The sequence below is a fragment of the Solanum pennellii genome, chromosome 9 (assembly GCF_001406875.1).
Source record: "Solanum pennellii chromosome 9, SPENNV200".
Taxonomy (NCBI): domain Eukaryota; kingdom Viridiplantae; phylum Streptophyta; class Magnoliopsida; order Solanales; family Solanaceae; genus Solanum; species Solanum pennellii.
Window position 1 is genome coordinate 79,207,906 of NC_028645.1, and position 19,582 is coordinate 79,227,487.

The 19,582-nt window shown below is 30.9% G+C and overlaps 2 protein-coding genes across 5 annotated transcripts in view; one reads left to right on the forward strand and one right to left on the reverse strand.

Annotated features, from left to right (window-relative positions):
- LOC107029256 (5'-nucleotidase SurE) overlaps positions 1–4,473 on the reverse strand; it is a 6,616-nt gene extending 2,143 nt beyond the window's left edge. Inside the window, exons 1-7 of one of the 3 annotated variants that reach the window (XM_027911836.1) lie at positions 4,275–4,473; positions 3,438–3,532; positions 2,759–2,823; positions 2,342–2,385; positions 1,194–1,271; positions 940–1,093; positions 86–265 (exon numbers count right to left, since the gene is read on the reverse strand). In XM_027911836.1, the coding sequence (XP_027767637.1) occupies positions 86–265; positions 940–1,093; positions 1,194–1,271; positions 2,342–2,385; positions 2,759–2,823; positions 3,438–3,532; positions 4,275–4,417 (759 nt within the window). In that variant the 5' untranslated portion in view covers positions 4,418–4,473. Of the gene's footprint in view, positions 1–64; positions 266–939; positions 1,094–1,193; positions 1,272–2,341; positions 2,386–2,758; positions 2,824–3,437; positions 3,533–4,274 lie in introns of all 3 variants that reach the window. The other 2 variants (XM_015230638.2, XM_015230639.2) reach the window with 2 other exon arrangements.
- An 11,009-nt stretch (positions 4,474–15,482) lies between these two features.
- LOC107031313 (probable serine/threonine-protein kinase WNK9) lies at positions 15,483–19,280 on the forward strand. Of its 2 annotated transcripts, XM_015232636.2 has the most exons (7): positions 15,484–15,760; positions 15,887–15,924; positions 16,077–16,304; positions 16,689–16,909; positions 17,148–17,305; positions 17,397–17,832; positions 17,919–19,280. In XM_015232636.2, the coding sequence occupies exons 1-7, from the start codon at positions 15,686–15,688 to the stop codon at positions 18,956–18,958; spliced, it is 2,196 nt and encodes a 731-aa protein (XP_015088122.1). In that variant the 5' UTR covers positions 15,484–15,685; the 3' UTR covers positions 18,959–19,280. The 2 variants fall into 2 exon arrangements, with proteins under 2 accessions (XP_027775497.1, XP_015088122.1); XM_027919696.1 differs by lacking the exon at positions 15,887–15,924 and having other exon boundaries at positions 15,483–15,760.
- The last annotated feature ends 302 nt before the right edge of the window (positions 19,281–19,582 follow it).

Genomic DNA, 19,582 nt, shown 5'->3' on the forward strand with positions numbered 1-19,582 from the left:
GGGGGGGGGGGGGGGGGAGGGGGGGGAATCTGAGAGATTAAGGATACAGCAATTGAGCAAGCACCTATTGTGAAAGGGATCATACTCGTCTCTTAAACAGTAGATGATCCAATGGTGCATTTTTTAAGGCTCTAGCATGTGTACTCTCTGATGAATTCGTCTCCATAGTCATTGTGGACAAAACGTTTCCTCCTTCTCTTTCAGAAGTAACTTGCCTCCATCCCATTTTCACAAAACTTTTTCCTTGTCGGGTTAGACGGTATCCCTACGAAAACCAAGATAAACCTTTTGATGAGATGGTTAATGGTCACTGATAACAATTTGTATAATAAAGAATTCAAGTTTGATGATCTACCTTTCATCAAAGGAAAACTCAAGTAAAAATAGACAAGTGTTCAAAAGTAAGTTGAGCCAGGCACATTATGATGGCTTGCAAGTTTGTCTTATAACTTGTACATCGAAAAAGGAAAACCACAACCCTAGGGAAGCTATTTATTTACAAGTACAATTTAATAGAAATGTATAGCATATAAAGACAACAATGAAGAGACTACTATTCCATTTTTGTTTATACAGAGGAGACATTTGGTGCAGTTTGTTCAAAACTACCTTGTCAATCCTTAACTACTTCATTTATACAGAGACGCGCTTCAGTGACCTGAAATGACTCATCTAGCCAAGCTTCAGCTGTCAATAGAAATCTCAATGAAACAAGAGTCCAACAGTGAGTGAATGAAGCCAAAAAAACCTGACTGCTGATAGGGCCACAAAGAGATTACATACATGAAAAGAACATCAAGGTGAAGACCAACTTTTACATGATACTTTTGCCAATTGTGAAGAAAGAAGTAAATCCCAAGATCTACGTTTACATTAAAGTTCCCTTTTCTAGGTGATTGTCTATCCTAAATAACAAAATCAAGCTAGCATAAAATTTACCTTGTGATTGACAACATCTGTTGGCACATCAATATTGAGAAAGCAATTCTTGGGATAGTGTTTTGTCTTGATTTCAGCCAATATAGCACTGATGATGGGTAAGCAAGCCTTAGCAGCCAGTGTGAAGTCATTAACATTGCTTTTTCCACGAATCCTGAATTTAGCAATCCCAAGGAATAAGGAACAAGGAACAAAGAACAAAACAATGATGCACCAAACAATTGTAGAATTTCTGGAGCATCACCAATGCTTACCAATTATATGATACAGACACAGCAGGAATACCATTGAAGAAAGCCTCCCTAGCGCCAGCCACTGTACCCGAGTATACTCTGAAAGGGCACAAACTAATTCACACGTAAGCAACTACAAAATTACATGGTTGTAATATTAGGAAAGTAGCCATAGTTGCTGCTATTCTGTGGGGAATCCCAATATATGTCCTTGATGTTCAGAGTTTCTTTTGATGATAATGGCTCTTTTTCAATTCTATGTGATCTGAGGTTTGCTTTTTGACCTTCAGTATTGGAAATGGCTCTGTCCCTATTTATCCAAGGTAGAATTTTAACATTTCATGTTAAGACTCAGATTATAATATTAAGATGAAGTTTAAGAAGCTAAAATTCACAGCAACTTTATTAGATTAAGATACTCTAATTTATTCAGCATTTATGACCAGTCACTGCTCCTCAGGTATTAAACTTCCTGTCCCTAAGTCAGGTCTGTACCAAAACTCCAGAAGAGCAAAAGAAAGAAAATGAAACTATTTCGTACGAGCCGTTTAAGTAATCAAACCGAATTCACTCAGCTGATGGAGACTCGCCATCTAGGACAATCAATATATTTTATTTGTAAAATTCCTTTACATTTAACATTTTGACTTCGCTTGAGTTTTAATCATAAAACTAAATTAACTTGAATAAAACATTATTCTTCAATTTTTACATTTAGGAATCATCTAAAAAGCAACAAAATAATGCAGGCTGACTGTGGATTCATTTGACCCATATATATATATATAGAGAGATAGATAGATAGATAATGTGCTCAGTTTTTAAAATAATTATTGTTGGTTGGTACAATTCAGAGTTAAAGTTCTTGTGAATAATTTAGAGAGAGAAGAATTATTAGACCAAAGGTGAAAAACACAAACTCAGAGAACATAGGCTGATAAAAGTCGTCTTATTTAAAGTTAATACCTCAAAATAACATAGACTATCCACATTTTGCTAGTTTAATACTTAAACTATGGCGTGTTGTTGTTACCTCCTGAACTTTAACATTTTCTATCTAAGAAAACCCTGCAGTGCAAGTGGCATTGAGAGTGGTCTCACTCTCTTTATAGAGTGTGAGACCTGAATAATAGGTCAAAAAGAGCATCTAATGAAGGAAATCTACTAACATGTGATAGCCGCAGTTGTCACCCATGTTAACACCACTGATAACCTGAAACCATAAATTAAGATTATTGCTAGTGTGTTCTAACCAATAACTTCTAATTATGCAACGTCCCAAGGAATTGTCACCTAAAGCCTGCATAGATAAATTAGTAATCGAGATATAAGGGAGATAAAAAACTTAAAGTATTGGGAATTTGGAAAATCTCCCTGTAAGGTGCCAATAACTGAACTCTAAGATGTCATGATGAGGAAAACGGAAGCAATAACTTAAAAGGGCATATTAAAGATACAAGCTAAGGGAAAGAGAGTTTTATGTGTATGTCTGGACACATATTACTGATGTTCTTTTTTCCAAAGAGAAATATAATTAGAAGACTTGTGAGTAGAAGGATTATCTTAGTTTAGAAAAGTTTATCTACCAGATCAGGTACTGAAGGGAAAAGAGCTTTAGAGATTCCCAGGGAAGTACAGTCTGCCGGAGTTCCTGTAAGAAAGAAAAGAAAAAGGAAAAGGAAAGGGAGGTCATCATTCACATCTTCTTCTATTACTTCAAATCAGGGATCTTGAAGGATGACACCTTAAGCAATATCATGCTCTCAGTTGAATTTGATTGACCATTTCTAGTCCACTATCACATGACAGATTCCTGTTGAAGAAAGGTTCTAAGAGGACTTGTCAGAGAAAGCTCTACTGTCTAAAATCTATATTACAACTTTCCTGAATTAGATTTCTCTTGTCTAAAGTCAAAAGGTTACATTCATCAGTATAACATCTATTCTAATAGAAAATAAATAGAATGCCAAATTATATGGCATAATATCATAAAACCTCATTTATTTCAGAAAGAAAAGATTTCTCATAATTCATATATAAAGCCAGTAAGATCTCTTCATATATTTGTCACTTCAATTCCATAATTGTTTGGTATAGAGGTACAGTATTTCGTTCAATCCTGAGGACCAACATGCCATAGCAGTAAATAAAACAGAAGGCTGTGACACTAGAACATTAGAGTTAATAATACAATAACTTAAAGTCAAGTACTCTAGGTCAGTCCAGAAATCTAAAATTAATAATTTGTTGAAGATAACAACCAACCTGAAACTGCAAATGCTGTTGCTCCACTGATGTCAACTTGCTTAACAGAAAGGGCATTACGCCAAGTAATGCTATGACTAACAGCTGACTTTTCACTGGAAGTAGTAATAAGCACATTAGAAATAGCATATCGTAATTACTTAATTCAAAATTGTGTGTGTGCAAGCAACAGATTTGGCGACAAATTACAAACTATAAGAATAAGTAATCAACTAAAGGTCAGTCAAAACTCCCAACTTTCAGATTACCCAACAGTGTATCTGGACATAAAGCATCTCATGCTTCATCTCTAAAACTTAACAGTATAATAACTTCAATATCCTTCTTTCAATTAAGGAATGTTCCAAAACTACGATCAATAAAACCATTATACATCACAATTCCACATTGAGCAATTTTAGACAACAGAAACTAATCTTTGTTTGCACTCTTCCCCTTTAACCATAAAAAAAGAAAGCGCCACAGACATACATCTTTAGATCAATATCTACATACCTACTTCTATGCACACCTCAAATATCATGCTATGTCATTATGCTAAAACACTAAATTTGGGATGGAGTAGTAGAACTCCCTACACGCCAATAGAAGTTCGAATTCCCTAATACACTCTTCAAATTTGAGAGTTACCTAGTTTAACTGCCCATACCGCCCAGAAAAGAACTGGATCATAGAGACAAATTTGCACTATGGAGCAAACCGAACTAAGAAAGTAAACTTAAGCTCAACACAATATTTCAAACCTCAGAAGTTTCCACATTTAAATATCTAAAAACAGTATCAACAGGTGCAATTAGATGCAGAAGATTGAACGTGTGTGTGAGAGAGAGATCATACGAGTCAGGAGCACAAACGAGGACGTGAAAGCGATTGGTGGAAACAAGCAGACTAACTAGAGCTCTCAATCCCGGCGCATAGATTCCATCGTCGTTCGTCACTAACACCGTCGGCCGATCGCCGGCGACGAAATTAGCCTCCATTTCGCTTCCCGAAGTATTCGGTTCAGTTGAAATGCAACTTTTTAATTATTTTTTTTCTCTTCTATATAACCGTCTGCAAAAGGCATATATTTACTTAAATAGCCCCTTATCGAAAATGATTATATTTTGGTCCATTTTGGAATACAAATATATTGTTTGAGTAACAACTATTTAATTCGATTCAATTTATTTATATATGAGCTTATAACTATCGGAAAAGGGTCTAAAATACCCTTTGAAATATTGAAAATGGTACAAAATTACCATTCATCCACCTATTGGCTCCAAAATGCCATTTCCATCCACCTATTGGCTCCAAAATACCCTTGTCATCCACCTTTGGGTTCAAAATTGACCACTTTTTTAATTGTTTTAAAATTAAACTCTTTAAATATTTTTTAAAATACTTGGCGTTCAACTATTGGTTATAATTTTAATTTATTAATATAATTTATAAACCAACCCACTACCCACTCATTACTAACTAAACCTCACCCAATTAATAATCTAATTATAATATCAAAATTGTCATAAACACTACTAAAACACAATTAAATATAGTTTCCTGAAAATGACATCCAAAATTATTCGATTCCGAATCGAAGCCCCTATTAAATTTAGGTTGAGCCTCTTATTTAGGAGGACACTTTCTTTCAAAATTGAATTAGAAATTATGATTAAAGATAAAGAAGTATATACATCCCGAATTAATTCATGCACTTTTTTAAAATATAATTTTATAAATATTTATGATTTGTTTTAAAACCTTTAATATATTATTTTGAAAAAAAGTTACCTATGACGTAACATCACATAATTGAGACGTAAAAATAATTAAGATGAACATAGTTAGACTTTTAAGTTTATCAATGATTTTTATTTAGCCACTTGAATGTAAGATAATTTACTTCTATAATTTTTAAAAATACTCAATTGGCAATAGCTTGCATTAATAATGTGACATGTTTATTAATTTAGAGGGATTTAATTAGTAATGGGTGGGTAGTGGATTGATTTATAAATTATACTAATAAGTTAAATTATAACAAATAGTTGAGCGCCACGTATTTTAAAAAATATATTAATAGTTTAAATATAAAACCGTTAAATAAGTGATCAATTTTGAACCAAAAGGTGGATTGCAAGAGTATTTTGGACCCAGTAGGTGGGTGAGAAGGGTATTTTGGAGCCAATAGGTGGATGGAGGGTAATTTTGTACCATTTTCAATACTTTAAGGGTATTTTAGGCCCTTTACCGTATAACTACTCCATACTAGTTTGAAGAATAGGATTTAAGAAAAGAAATAAAGTTGATTCGTGCTTTAAAATGCTTTTATACTTTTATTAAATTTATAAATATAATCACTTTTAATAATTTTCATCATTTTTTTTTTTTGACTTTTTTCGAGAAGCATGATAAAATTAGAATAAAAATTTGTCTCATAAAGTATTCTATTGATTTTTTACGGTTATACAATGTGAAGATATTCTACAAATCAATCATAGAAAATTTATATCAGTCATAGCAACAATTTTAACATTTTGAGATAGTTTACCAATACAGGCTATGTTTTAAACATCACCACTAAAAGTGGCTATCTGATGTCAATATACATGAAGGGACTACCTTTGTGAAGGCCCAATGTAGCAAAGATGGGGAAGGCCCAAAAGTAAAATTTGGCTTTTCTTTCTTTTCAATCTTAATTTGTTTCGACTTTTATATAATAACAACGTAGCCATTATAATTTCACGAGTAATTTTAGAGAGGATGATGTTTCTTTGTCCCTACCTTGTGAGTTGCTACGATAAAAAAAAAATTAACCGACTCAAGTAGAGGATATCGAAAATAGTTTTTTTTTTTAAAATAACGATATGAAGAAATTATGTAAGAAATAATGGGGAAAAAATAATAATAACGAAAAATACTACGATAAGATTACTAAGAAAAGAAAATATCATGTACTAATTTATTCACTTAGCAGTTTTCAGTTAATTAGATGGAATATTTAACTTATTAATTTAATACTAATTTAACCTATATACTCTAATCGTGGTAATATTAGTAAAGTTAATGGTTGAAAATTAGTTAATTACAAAAAAGATTACAACAAATTTTATCTTGGTCGTGTAAATGGAAAAATAATTTGGGATAACCTTTTACAATATGGTGGACAATAAATATGAAAATTGAAACAAAAGGAATACTTGTTAATTTACAAATTCAAGAAAGAACTAACAATATTTTTTCCATTTTATTTTTTGCAATTAATTCTTTTTTGAACATGTAAAATAAATTTGTAAAGTTTCAAAAAAAAAATTTAAAAGATATATTAATAAAATTATCATTTGTTCACGATTTTTCGAGGATAAACAAAAAAGTGAACTATTAATATGAGACGGGCAATATGGTGTTGCCATGTGATTAATCAAGTTTGAAGTCACCAATATTACAATAAATAATTAAATACATAATGATATCGTACGGATGAACACTAAGTACGGATTTGACCTTAATTAGCATATACATAAATATAAAACACTTTGATAAGTTCTAGATAAACACACTATGTCATGATTAAGTATAACATATGTCACGGATCCATGTTTCTAAACACACTTTTATTGTTAATATTATAACATATATGAAGTGTTTGATTTGAGATCGTAATATTTAAAAAAAAAAAATTAAATTTTGTGTCAAGTTAAAATAAGATAAATAAATTAAATAAAGAGAGAAAAAGTTTTAAACCTTATCGTTTGATTTGAAACAACTTATGTTGATAGCAATTATATTGAAGTTCTTTCTATTTGATCTATTGTGTTAATTATGATTAACGTACATTATACAATTTATAAAATAAATTTGTCAGGTTACAAAATTATCCTCCATCTTAATAGTTTAAGGAGGTATTTCTGGTATATTTTTGTCATTTTCATTAGTAGCTTCAAGTTCGAATATAAGTCATATGTTAGTTCATAAAATGATTTAATTAATGAACATATTATATTTTCTTTCACCTAGTTAATCACGTTCACAAGTCAAGATCATATGCTTCGAATAGACTCAATTGATGAGTCATAAAATTGATGGGATATATAGAACTATTTTATGGTATAGTTTTAGGTAGACATTATGTTGAAACTATTACAACTACCTTTTAACAACACTCATATAAATGATATCGCATTCGGATAATATTATTAAAAAAGATTACCTAATGTAATTGATATGCTTCATAATTCTATTTTATTATAGGGAATACTTTTTAGTTAAAAAAATTAGAGGGATAATGATAGAGCGGATGATGAGATGATAAGGATGCGGAGATAATTAACATCACTTATTTTTTTATCTTTCGTCATAAAAGTTATTTTTCGTTGAAATTTCTTTTTAATATTTTGATCGATTGTCTTGACAATTTTCATGTAAAAACATGGGGTCATGTTCGTTACATTTGCTCCATATCTACATGCCAAACCCCATGTGTAATGCTTCCATAAATAAAATACATTTTTTTTAGTCGAAAGGTAACAATTTTATCTTCAAGTACTTATGAGTACCTAGTAGGCTAGTACTTATGCTTATGGTGGAAAATTAAATAATTTATAGCGTACCTAAAATTAGGTATAATATTTATTGAAGGATTTTGTGAGGTTCGTTTTAATTTTGATGAATTAGGGTTGCCCATTTAGTCTACTAATTTATAGGCATGATGATATTGGTGTTATGAAACCGACTTTATTTTACAAAATATCTCAGTTGATACGATATTCTTTTAATTTGATAAGTGAAACACAATTTTTATGGTTATCGAGGGGATACAAATTAAAAATCAATAATTTTGAGGTGCAAAAAATTGAAAATTATTACTCCAAAATAAGGATATCAGTGTGAATGAGCCATTTGAAAATTTTTTAGGCATTGTTATAGGATTCACACAAAATAAATTAGAAGGACTGGTTTTATCTGGAACAAAAAATTCCTACCTTATGCATAGCTAAAAAATCGTTATGTGATTTAGGAGTTTGGTCTATCTTAAGCATTAAAAACTAATTTTTTTCACGATTTTTAAATATATTTTAACACAATTAAAGTCACAAAATTAACAATAATTTATATTTGCTAGATTATCCTATCTATCGATTAATAAAAAATTGTAATATCTAACCTAATAAATCTATTTATTGTATCACCATGAATCATGATTGTATAAAATTTCACCCACCCCTAAAATTATGACAACATATACTTAAATATTATGTCACTTCACATCTTAAAAAGCAAAAAAAATCACAAACTTCTTTTTTGGTCAAATAATTGTAAAAACAAACAAGAAAACAAACTTGGTGGTATATGGGGTTCAATGTATCCTACCTCCCAAACCACCACACAATATGAGATATGAATTAAAACGAAAACATTTATAATCACTAACAAAAAGTATCACTTTCAATTTGTTTTCTAGTTTCTATTATTCATTTATTTATTTTTATTTTATANTATGGTGGTTTGTTTGATTAATAGTTATTTTTCTATTAACAATAAATTTGGTGTCCTATGCAAAAAAGTACTTGTCCGTATTGAGATGCACTACTTTTAAAAAAAAAAAAATTTAAAGAAGTACTTGAAATATGGTAGACCATTCTGTTGATTTTTTTAGACATTTGCACCCCACATACTTTTCTTTGAATTTTACAGTCAAAGACAAGTACTTGAAACTGTTTTCATGAAAACAATTTGTAGTAAAACGTACGAAAATATCAATTATTCATATGTGCAAAATTCATTATAGTACTATTCTAATTGAGAAAAAGAATACGTAAAAATTGAGTTGGGAACCTAAATAAGCCACAAAAAAATAAAAGTGATTGAAATAAGTCACTATTTTAGAAAATAACTAAAATAGGCTTAGCGGAAGAAAATATTTCACTTTATTCAATATTTCAAACGTTTTTCGTTAATCCATATGGGTATATTTTAATATAGAACGGAACTATTTCTTACATTTTGTAAAATGTAAGTTTTTCTTACACTTTATAAAGTGGAAGAAAAACTTACATTTTACAAAGAGGAATATTTTCATGCTTTGCTCTTCTTATGATGCATTTGTAGTGTTTGTCATACAATTATATTGATTTGACATATCATAAAAATAAAAAAATTATCACACCATGTATTTTTATTTATTTTTTTATTCTGAAAGCCCATCCAAACTCTATTTAAGGACATTCAACATCTTTAATCTTCTATTATTCTTCATTTCAATCACAAAATAATGTCTTCTTAACCAAAAGTTAGAGTTTCAATTTATTTGGATGACAAAATTATACATGATGAAAATACTGTTTATTATAATCGACCTCCAAAACACAATGCTAAATATTCAATTAATATCCGACATTATATATTTCTTTCACCAATTTATAAAAGAATGGGGTATAAATAGTATTATTATGATTATAGTAGGAAAATACCTACTTTATTTTTATCACAAGAACAAGTAAATTTTGGAGAGTGAATTATCTATCATGACGAATCGTTGACCGACTTTCTAAGAGTTTCAGATGATTACATAGATCAAATCAAGTTAGCAATACTTGAAATCTAAGTTAGAAAGGAGCCTAAGACTAGCCAACAATGTTCTCCTTTATCGGTCGATGTTCATCCTCAATTAGAAAATTATAATAGCATTGATGGATTTTAGATAGCTCAATCTAATGATTTTCTAACATGGCTCATTAACAAAATATTCTTACCGTTCGATAGGATTTTGATTTGAACGAAACTATCAGTGAAAGTGACTGGTAATGCTCAATAATTATATTTCGATTATTATTTGTTCATTTTGTTAATTATTTATTATTATTATTATTATATATTTTGTAGTGGTTTACTTCAGCAAGGTAGGAATATTGCTCCAAGTTAAAGACTAGATAATCATTTTAATCAGTCCTCATAGTTTGAAATGACAAAAAATGTTGGAACATTCTCAAATTTTCATGTCTCGCTTATTTTTTATGCAAATGATTATCAGTATGTCCAACACTTGATTTTTTATTTAAGTAAGTTAATTGCATTTGATGAATATTTATATTTTTTTGCATATATAGGGAAAATATCTCAATTATATGACAAACACAACAAAAACTTCATAAAGAGCGCAAAATAAAATATTCTTTTTTGTAAAGTGTAAGTTTTTCTTTCACTTTATAAAGTGTAAGAAAAATGAGGTGGATTGTGATGGACAAGATGAGGAAAGCGAAACTGAGATGGTTTGGACATGTGAAGAGAAGATGCATTGACGCACTACTGAGAAGGTGCGACGATAGATTGGTTATAGAAAATACGAGGAGAGACAGAGGTATAGGTCGAAGAAGTATAATCAGGGAAAGGTGATAAGATAGGATATGACACAACCGAGGACATAGCCCTCGATAGGAGAATGTGAAGGACACATATTAAAGTAAAAGGCTAGTAGAAAGTGTATTGTTATCTTGCTCACCAAAATTTAGATGAACGAAAAGAAATCACTTCTCAAATTTCATCACAGTATATTAAATAAAAAACTTACTACAGAAATTGTAATTATCTTGTTGCTGCCTAATGTTCACTATATATTTTCTAATTTAAGTGACACAACCCTTGGCCTAATTATCTGTTCATAAAAATACTTATTTAACTAATACGGAAATAATTATCCAACAAACTTTAACCACTAGCTAAATCATGAGCCTCTAAATATATAGAACACAAATCTGATTTTTATTTCTTTTCGAAATATTTATAAAATTGAAAGCAACTAGAAGAAAAATCTATCACCACAAAAAAAAATAGGTAGGGTGAGCTAGCCTACAAGTTGAGCTAACTAGTGGTGCTTGAAACGTAATAAGATGTTATATTTGGTAATATTCCCATGGTTTTATTTATATGTACGCACTAAAATACTTTCGCAAAAAGAATCACGATAGCATAGTTGCACTACGCGTGCTTGATGGCGGGATGAGAAATAAGTTATTTATATATTTATTTTTGTGTAATTTATACGAAGTTTGGTAGGTAGATAGAAAATAAATTATTCATGTAAAAAATTAATATATGTATAAATGTTAAATTAGATTTTAGACCTAACTCACATCCAAAAGTTAGCTCAAAGGGTGGAGAATTGTCTTTATAAGAATTCCACTCATCTCATTAACCATCAGTATGAAATCTTTTTTTGCTTTAACACTCCACCTCATGCCCGCATCGATACATGAGCAATTTTGGGTAATTTTGAGTTTTGACCCACTTCACGCCCAGTTCTTATATAACATCTGGTGCGAGGATAATTTCGGGCAATATTTGATTTTTTGGGCCCTAACATTGGGTAAGGTAGATCCAGATATCATGTTAAATTAAGATTTAGGCCTAATTAGCACCCGAAAAGGTAGCTCAAAGAAAGGAGAATTTTTCAAGCCCTTATTAGGAGTCCACGCATCTCATTACCACCAATGTGAGACTATCTTTTATTTAACAATAAGTTATAAGGGAATCTATGTATTATAATATGAAAGATAGAATGTAGAACAACTAATGTATGTATAATTTATTATTCATAATTAATACCTTCATAAAGTAACACTATATATATAGAGAGATTTTCTCATAACTAATTCCTACATTACCTCTACCAACTATACTTACATAACTATGAAGTACTTTTAATTTTTAAACGTTTGAATAAACTGTCCTCGAGAATATTCCTCCCGAATATATTTGTTGTTAGGCCTTTGTCCATCATTGTTAACAAGGTCAACCTCCCGTCAACAAGCCGTCTAGGACAATTTATAAAAAGTATATATGACCAAGTCTGGTATTTTACCAAAAAACCAAAAAGAAAGAAAATAAATATAATACATAATAATAGGAAATAAAATTAAAAATATACTATACAAAATAAAAATTTACACCTCGTAACTTAATATATACAATATTATATAAAATTATAACGAATGTTAAAAACATTATAAAATATTATTTGTGAAGCTTATTTTATATATCTTCATCCGAAAAATTATATTTTTTGATATATTAATCAATTGCATCTGGAAAAATTTAAAAATATTTTTCTCTATACCAAACACGTCCTTAATTGTCCTTTTTTTTTGCTCTTTACTTCTCCTTTGGGTTCCCCTTGTGGTAGGTAAAAGGAAAAGCAATCAAACAGTATGTGATATGTGGGGTTACAAACTCATATTAAAGTCAGCTAGCATTATCACTATTTGAAAGAATTTATTACATGGTTGGTGTAGCTATATATTTTAAATGATTTTTCTTATTATATAATAAAAAATAAAAAAACTTTACCCTTTGACTACATTTTAGTTTGCTTTTCTCTTTGAACACACAACCACATATTAGAAGCTTCTAATTGATTTGGTATAATATAATATAAGCTATAAAATTTTACAATAAAAAAGACCTACATAAGATAGCATAGCTTTATTAAATTACAAACGGTTCATAATATTAGTGGACACCCATTCCTATATCATAGACCTAAAGACTTTGAGGAGAAAAAATAAATTATAATTAAGTTAAAATTTCTCCACTCGTAATTATAGATTTTTTTTTTTGGAAATAAAAAAAATCTAAATATAAATATCGCCTTCGAAAATAAACCTTATAATATGTAAATTTAAATTTTGCGAGAAATAAATTTTACAAAAATATCTGAATCGAATAGGAAAGCAATAAAATCTTTTCTAGTTGCAGCTAAAATTGATTCTTTTTATTGGTGCTCCATTTCTCTCAAATTATAATAGTTTTATTTTGTTTATAGTGTGCAAAAGGGAAAATGACTAAATTTGTCCTCAGTTAATGTTACTCTCAATTTTTTTTTTATATATCTACTATCATAAAACTTTTTTACAAAAAAAATAATTAAAATTTACTTTTGAATTATGTGATATTAAATAATATGTACGATAGAAGGTGAATCAATTGTCCTTGTAAACTTGTACCATAATGTAACTTTGAAATATTTTGTTGAAAATATATGAAACTCTTGGTTATAAATCATACTTTTAATATGATCATATTATATATATTAAAATATTACAGTTCATATCTTTTAAATATTGGATAAAACAACTAGTTATCCAGTTGGAGGAAAAAAAATACTTATGTGACTCACAAGTGACTGAGGAGTCAATACTCCAGAACTATGTTATCCAATCAAGAAATATCCATCACATATTATCTTAACTTTATTCTATATTTCTATAAAACTACAACTTTAATACTTCCTATATATATATATAATAAATATAAATAAACTACCAGCTACTTGTACACTAAAGGAGAAAGAGCATATACATCTTTTTCGTCGTGTTGAATATTCATATTAAAATTTAAAAATTACATAATTCATTTTTAAAATGATATTTTCAACTTCTTTTTTTCATTTTAATCGCTCGAGTTTTAATAATTCATCACAAAAATAGCACAAATCACTTATTTTAAACAATAAATTTCAAAAAAAAAAATTCCTTTCTTAAATCATGTATCAAAGACAAGGAAACTTATATAAAATGAAATGAATATATATATATATATATATGTGTGTGTGTGTGTTTGGTCCCTGTACAAGGCTACAAGCTGTTGCAAGATTGTCAGTGGCTCAGTGCCTGTAGGTGCAAATGGGCCAATTGCCATTGGACATATCTACACAGATCCATTTCATTTTATGTGATTAGGGTTTATTTAAGTAGAAAAAAGTTTTAATAAAGGTAAAATGTTGGCTCTTTAGCACAAGGTGCGGATTGATATTTTTATTTTAGTTATATAAAAAATATTAATAATGCTTGAATAAGTTATAAGGAAATATAATATTAAATAATTTTACGTAGCAATAATTTATCTTCAAATCAACTATCAAACATGATATTATTTGTGTAAGGTTTTATACCTGCATAACTAATATCATTTTCCGCTAATGAACGACCATGTGGTGATAAGCATCATCTTACAATAAAGGGTCGTTGAATAGCTAGTTAAAATTATGCAAATACTAGTTATATTTTTATTGACTATATATATATCATTTTCGCATAAGATAATATATCAGTGTTCTCATAACTTATACATATATTTTCTACATTTCAAATTAATTGAATTATTGATGTGTTTCGCACCCTTTAAGAAAAAACATAAATTAGACATAATTTTTTATTTTTACACTTACTAATTACTATCAAATTTATGATTAAAATAACTAAATGTTGATTAATAACTAATTTAGATGCTAATTAATGAGAGGTAAAATTGAAAGAACATTCTAAAAGTAGTCTTGAAAACTGAAAAATAAAGTTAATTTGAAAAATAAAAATTATCTCAACAATTCAATTAATTTGAAATGAAAAAAAAAATTAATTACATGGATTACTAAACTATAAATAAAAATTATATTAATTTTATACGTTAATAATTCACTTCATAACTAGCTAGCTAACAGTATTTAACTTATGCATAACTAATACTATCGAAATAAATTATATCGTTTATTAACCTCCAAATGACTTCTTATGAGCATATATTATATAAAATTAAAAAATATTTTAGTAAATTTAACATATACTTAGTCTAACTTTCGTATAGAATCAAAACAAAAACAAATAAATTAAATACGATGTACGGAGAACAACGTAGGGGACAACGTGGGGTGTGTTTTTTTCTGGAATTTACAGCTCGTGATGAGATAGAAATATAAAAGCAGGCGAAAAATAAAGGTATTTTGTCATGATATGTCTGTTTAATTTTCTTTTGGACCTAACATGGTGGTGGTGCACTGATGAGAGTGTTTATCCTTAATTAGAAGTTTCGGATTCGAGCTCTAAATATGAAAAACATTTTGTTGGGAGCGTCATCTCCGAATGAGCTCTAATATACATAATTTAAATTTAATCAGAGCTCTAATATGGACTTGTTAAAAAAAAAAAATCTTTTGGTGGGGGGAGTTTTGTTCATAGCCTTTAGAAATCTTTGCCATGTTGGCTGTCTATGAGTTGTTTAAACTAAATTAAATAATTTTTTAAAAAACCCCTTTTTTCTATTCAATGGACTAACCAAGGCAAAAAAATAAAAAAGATAAAGTTTTTCACAAACAACATAGTCCCCAGATTTTCTTCTATTAATCTTGTTTGAGTACCAAATCATTTTGCTTTTGTTTTGATTGTGTTTTCTCATAAAAAGAAAAAAGATAGATTTTTTTTTTATTTTAACAAGGAATGGATGGTGTTATTGACTTTGAATCAGATGATTCTGAGTTTGTTGAAGTTGATCCTACTGGAAGATATGGAAGGGTATGGTTGTTGTTTATATTCCAATTGTAATTTCTTGGGAATTGAGCCAATTTTTCTTGGTTTATTCCTAATTTTTTCCTCATCATTTTGAGTTATTTTATTTGTTTTTTGTTTTGTTGAGTTCAGTACAATGAAATTCTTGGTAAAGGGGCCTCAAAGACAGTGTATGTGCCTATCTTTCTTAGTTTGTTTATTGTAAAGATTGAATCTTTTTCCATTTTTGGCATATGGGTATTTGAAGAAGCAGGCATTGCATTTACCTAATGTTTAAAGTTTCATTTTTTTTTGATCATTTTTGGGTTGATTTTGGACGCAGATATAAGGCTTTTGATGAGTATGAAGGGATTGAAGTAGCATGGAATCAGGTGAAGCTTTATGACTTTATGCAAAGTCCTGAAGATCTTGAGAGGCTGTATTGTGAAATTCATCTGCTTAAGACATTGAAGCATAAAAATATCATGAAGTTTTATACTTCTTGGGTTGATGTTGCTAATAGGAACATTAACTTTGTTACTGAGATGTTCACTTCTGGAACTCTTAGACAGTAAGTACAAATGAAGATCCTTTATCTTGTTCTTCCTTTTAGTTTTTGTAGTGTAGCCAAGTAATGTATTTAGTTCATAATTGATCATGGTGTATGTCTGTTTTGATGTCTTGTTGTTGTCCGTTCATATTAGTAGTCATAGTATTGCTCGTGTAGTTTCATGTCCTTCGATTTATGTTGTCACCTATTGTTTGCTTCTGTTATTTCTTTTTGGGACTGCTTTGGATTACTTTTCCTTGAGCCAAAGGGTCTTATCGGAAACAGTCTCTCTACCTCTGAGGTAGGGGTAAGGTCTGACTACACTCTACACTTACTTGACCACATTTTGTGGGACTACACGGAGTATGTTGTTGTGATGAGGAACTATATGTTAATCTTGGACAGGTATAGGCTAAAACATAAGAAGGTTAACATTCGAGCTGTAAAGCGTTGGTGTAGACAGATCCTGAAAGGGCTACATTACCTGCATAGCCATGATCCTCCAGTTATACATAGAGACCTCAAGTGTGATAACATTTTCATCAACGGGAACCAGGGTGAAGTCAAAATTGGTGATCTTGGCCTTGCTGCTATCCTCCGCAAATCCCATGCTGCACGTTGTGTAGGTAATTCTAATGCTATCATTGTTGATGAAAATCTTGAATAACAATTGGAACTGATCATGTGATAGAAATTAGAAATCTGTTGATGCTTATTCATACTATGGTAATTCTGATACTATCATGTTAGACGAAAAACTTGATGAATAATTGAAATTAATGATGTGATTCGAGATATCTTAGTAGTGCAAATTCCATACACTATCCAGCTTAAATTCTTCTGAAAAATTGTTTGCCCGACCAGGAACGCCAGAGTTCATGGCTCCAGAGGTGTATGCAGAGGAGTACAATGAATTAGTTGACATTTATTCATTTGGAATGTGTATTTTAGAAATGGTGACCTTTGAATATCCATATAGCGAGTGCACTCATCCTGCTCAGATCTACAAAAAAGTGACATCTGTAAGAACCAAACATCTTGAAACTTGCCTTAGATTTTGCTCTTTTACTGCATATACGTCAAGGTATCAACATAGATTTTTTTGTTCTGTAGGGGAAAAAGCCAGATTCCCTTTACAGAGTCACAGATCCTGAGGTTCGTCGATTTGTTGAGAAATGCTTGGCAACAGTATCTCACAGACTATCTGCGAGGGAGCTTCTCGATGACCCTTTTCTCCAAGTTGATGATTACGTGTCAGACTCAGAGACATCAAATTATTTGCAAGACTCTAATGAATTTGACGTTACCTTAGGGCATCGACCCTCGAGCATATGTGATAACAACTCTCTAGTAAATGGTTGTCTTGGTTATCTTGGATATGAACCAGAGGATGATTCGTACTACCATCAACTTGAGTATGAGGCAAATGAAATTGATTTATTCACAGATAACGAAGAGGATGATATGGAAAATGCTGATATCAGCATCAAGGGAAGGAGAAGAGAAGACGATGGCATCTTTTTACGACTCAGGATAGCAGATAAAGAAGGTTTTGCTTTATTATTGCTTCATATATATCAAGTAGTGTTCAGTAGTCTTGCTGTTAACTAAATTGCTGTACATTTACATTCACAGGCCGTATCCGCAACATTTATTTTCCTTTTGACATTGAGAATGACACAGCACTAACTGTCGCTACTGAAATGGTGGCCGAGTTGGATATTACAGAACAAGATGTTACCAAGATAGCAGACATGATAGATGGTGAGATTGCTTCCTTAGTGCCTGAGTGGAAGAAGGGGTTTGGGAGCGAGGAAAGTCCTGACTATTTGAACCGTGGCTGCTGTCACAAATGTGCTTCTAGTGGTTCTCTTGTGAACTACGTATCGTCCAATATTCCAGCACCGGCTAGGAACTTGCAAGTGCTACATTGTACCAAGCATGGATGTGGTGCTATGCATGGCCGTTTTGAGGAGATAACATACCATTTTGATGGCTCTGAACAATGTCTCACTGACCGTGCTCCTGACGGCTCATTGGAATCTGATGGTTTACACTTTACTGATATATGGGCACAAGTTGACAAAACAAAATCACGCCCACGAGGCTCTGGTGACAATCAATCTGATGCTAAAGACAAAACGGTAGATGAATCCACCTATGGTGGTGAGGAGGAAGCTACAAGTGTCGACAAGGATGATAAGTCTCATCCAAGACTACAAGACTCCCCCTCTTCAAATTCTTCAGGAGCTAGAACTCCAGTAGAAGATCATGAGAATGAGATACGACGAGAGTTGAGGTGGCTTAAGGCCAAGTACCAAATGCAACTAAGGGGGCTTAAAGATCAGCAATTAGGAGTTGTCCCAAAATATTCAACTCAAAGGTCCAGCAACAAAATCCCAAGAAATGATAAGGTATCGTCGGATTCAACACCATCAGTAGAACGGGATCAGCTTCTACTACAATCATTTACATCAGGCAAGCACTTTTCCTCAGACTTCCCCATAGAAATCGATAACGGAAGTTCTATTTCTAAGGTAAGAAGATATCCACTTGCATATGGTTCTTGCAGCCCAGAGCACATGGCCACTGCACAGAGTTTCTATACAGGGTCATTGCTTCCCCACTCACTTCACCGGGCTAGTTCTCTTCCTGTTGACGCCATAGATTTCTAAAACTCGCCCCTTTTACATCACTCACTCAATCAGACATTCATCCAGAACCTCAAAGCAACACTGATTGGCAGTTCATCTGCATGATTCATGTATTTTCCACACAAAGAGTTTTTTCGACTTGTAGACTCTTAGCTCCCAGAGGATATTACCTTCTTTTGGAACGATTGAATGTAAATAACCTTGGTAGAGAAATCCTGATCTCACCAAATCAACTTTCTTGCAGTAATCTCAAACAAAGATTATATGCAACAATCATGTATTGATAAGTGAATATACTATTAGATATTATAATAAAACATTTATTTGAGTGCTTCACCATGAATCATAAACTTGTTTGACATGAATAGTTTTCTCTTCCATCTGTTATATTGTTCCAAAGTGGTTCAGGGGTTGAGTTAAGCTCAACGTCTATTTTTCTTCTCACATTATTAGACCTTGTTCAACCTCTACATATCCATTGTGAAGTTCTTTTTGAGTAAAGAGCTTTCTACCAAAGATGATTATATTTTCAGGGCTCGAATCTGAGACATGTGATTATGACTACAAGGGTGCTTACCGCCTCATATGTTCGTCAAAACAACTACTCCTAAAGGCTAAGTTAAAAAGCAATCTTCTTGTGTCATT

Coding starts and splice junctions, on each gene's coding strand:
- LOC107031313 (XM_015232636.2), top strand. CDS start 15,686: ATGGATGGTGTTATTGACTTTGAATCAGATGATTCTGAGTTTGTTGAA. Junction 15,925..16,076: donor AAAGGGGCCTCAAAGACAGT/GTATGTGCCTAT, acceptor TTTTGGACGCAG/ATATAAGGCTTTTGATGAGT. Junction 16,305..16,688: donor ACTTCTGGAACTCTTAGACA/GTAAGTACAAAT, acceptor AATCTTGGACAG/GTATAGGCTAAAACATAAGA.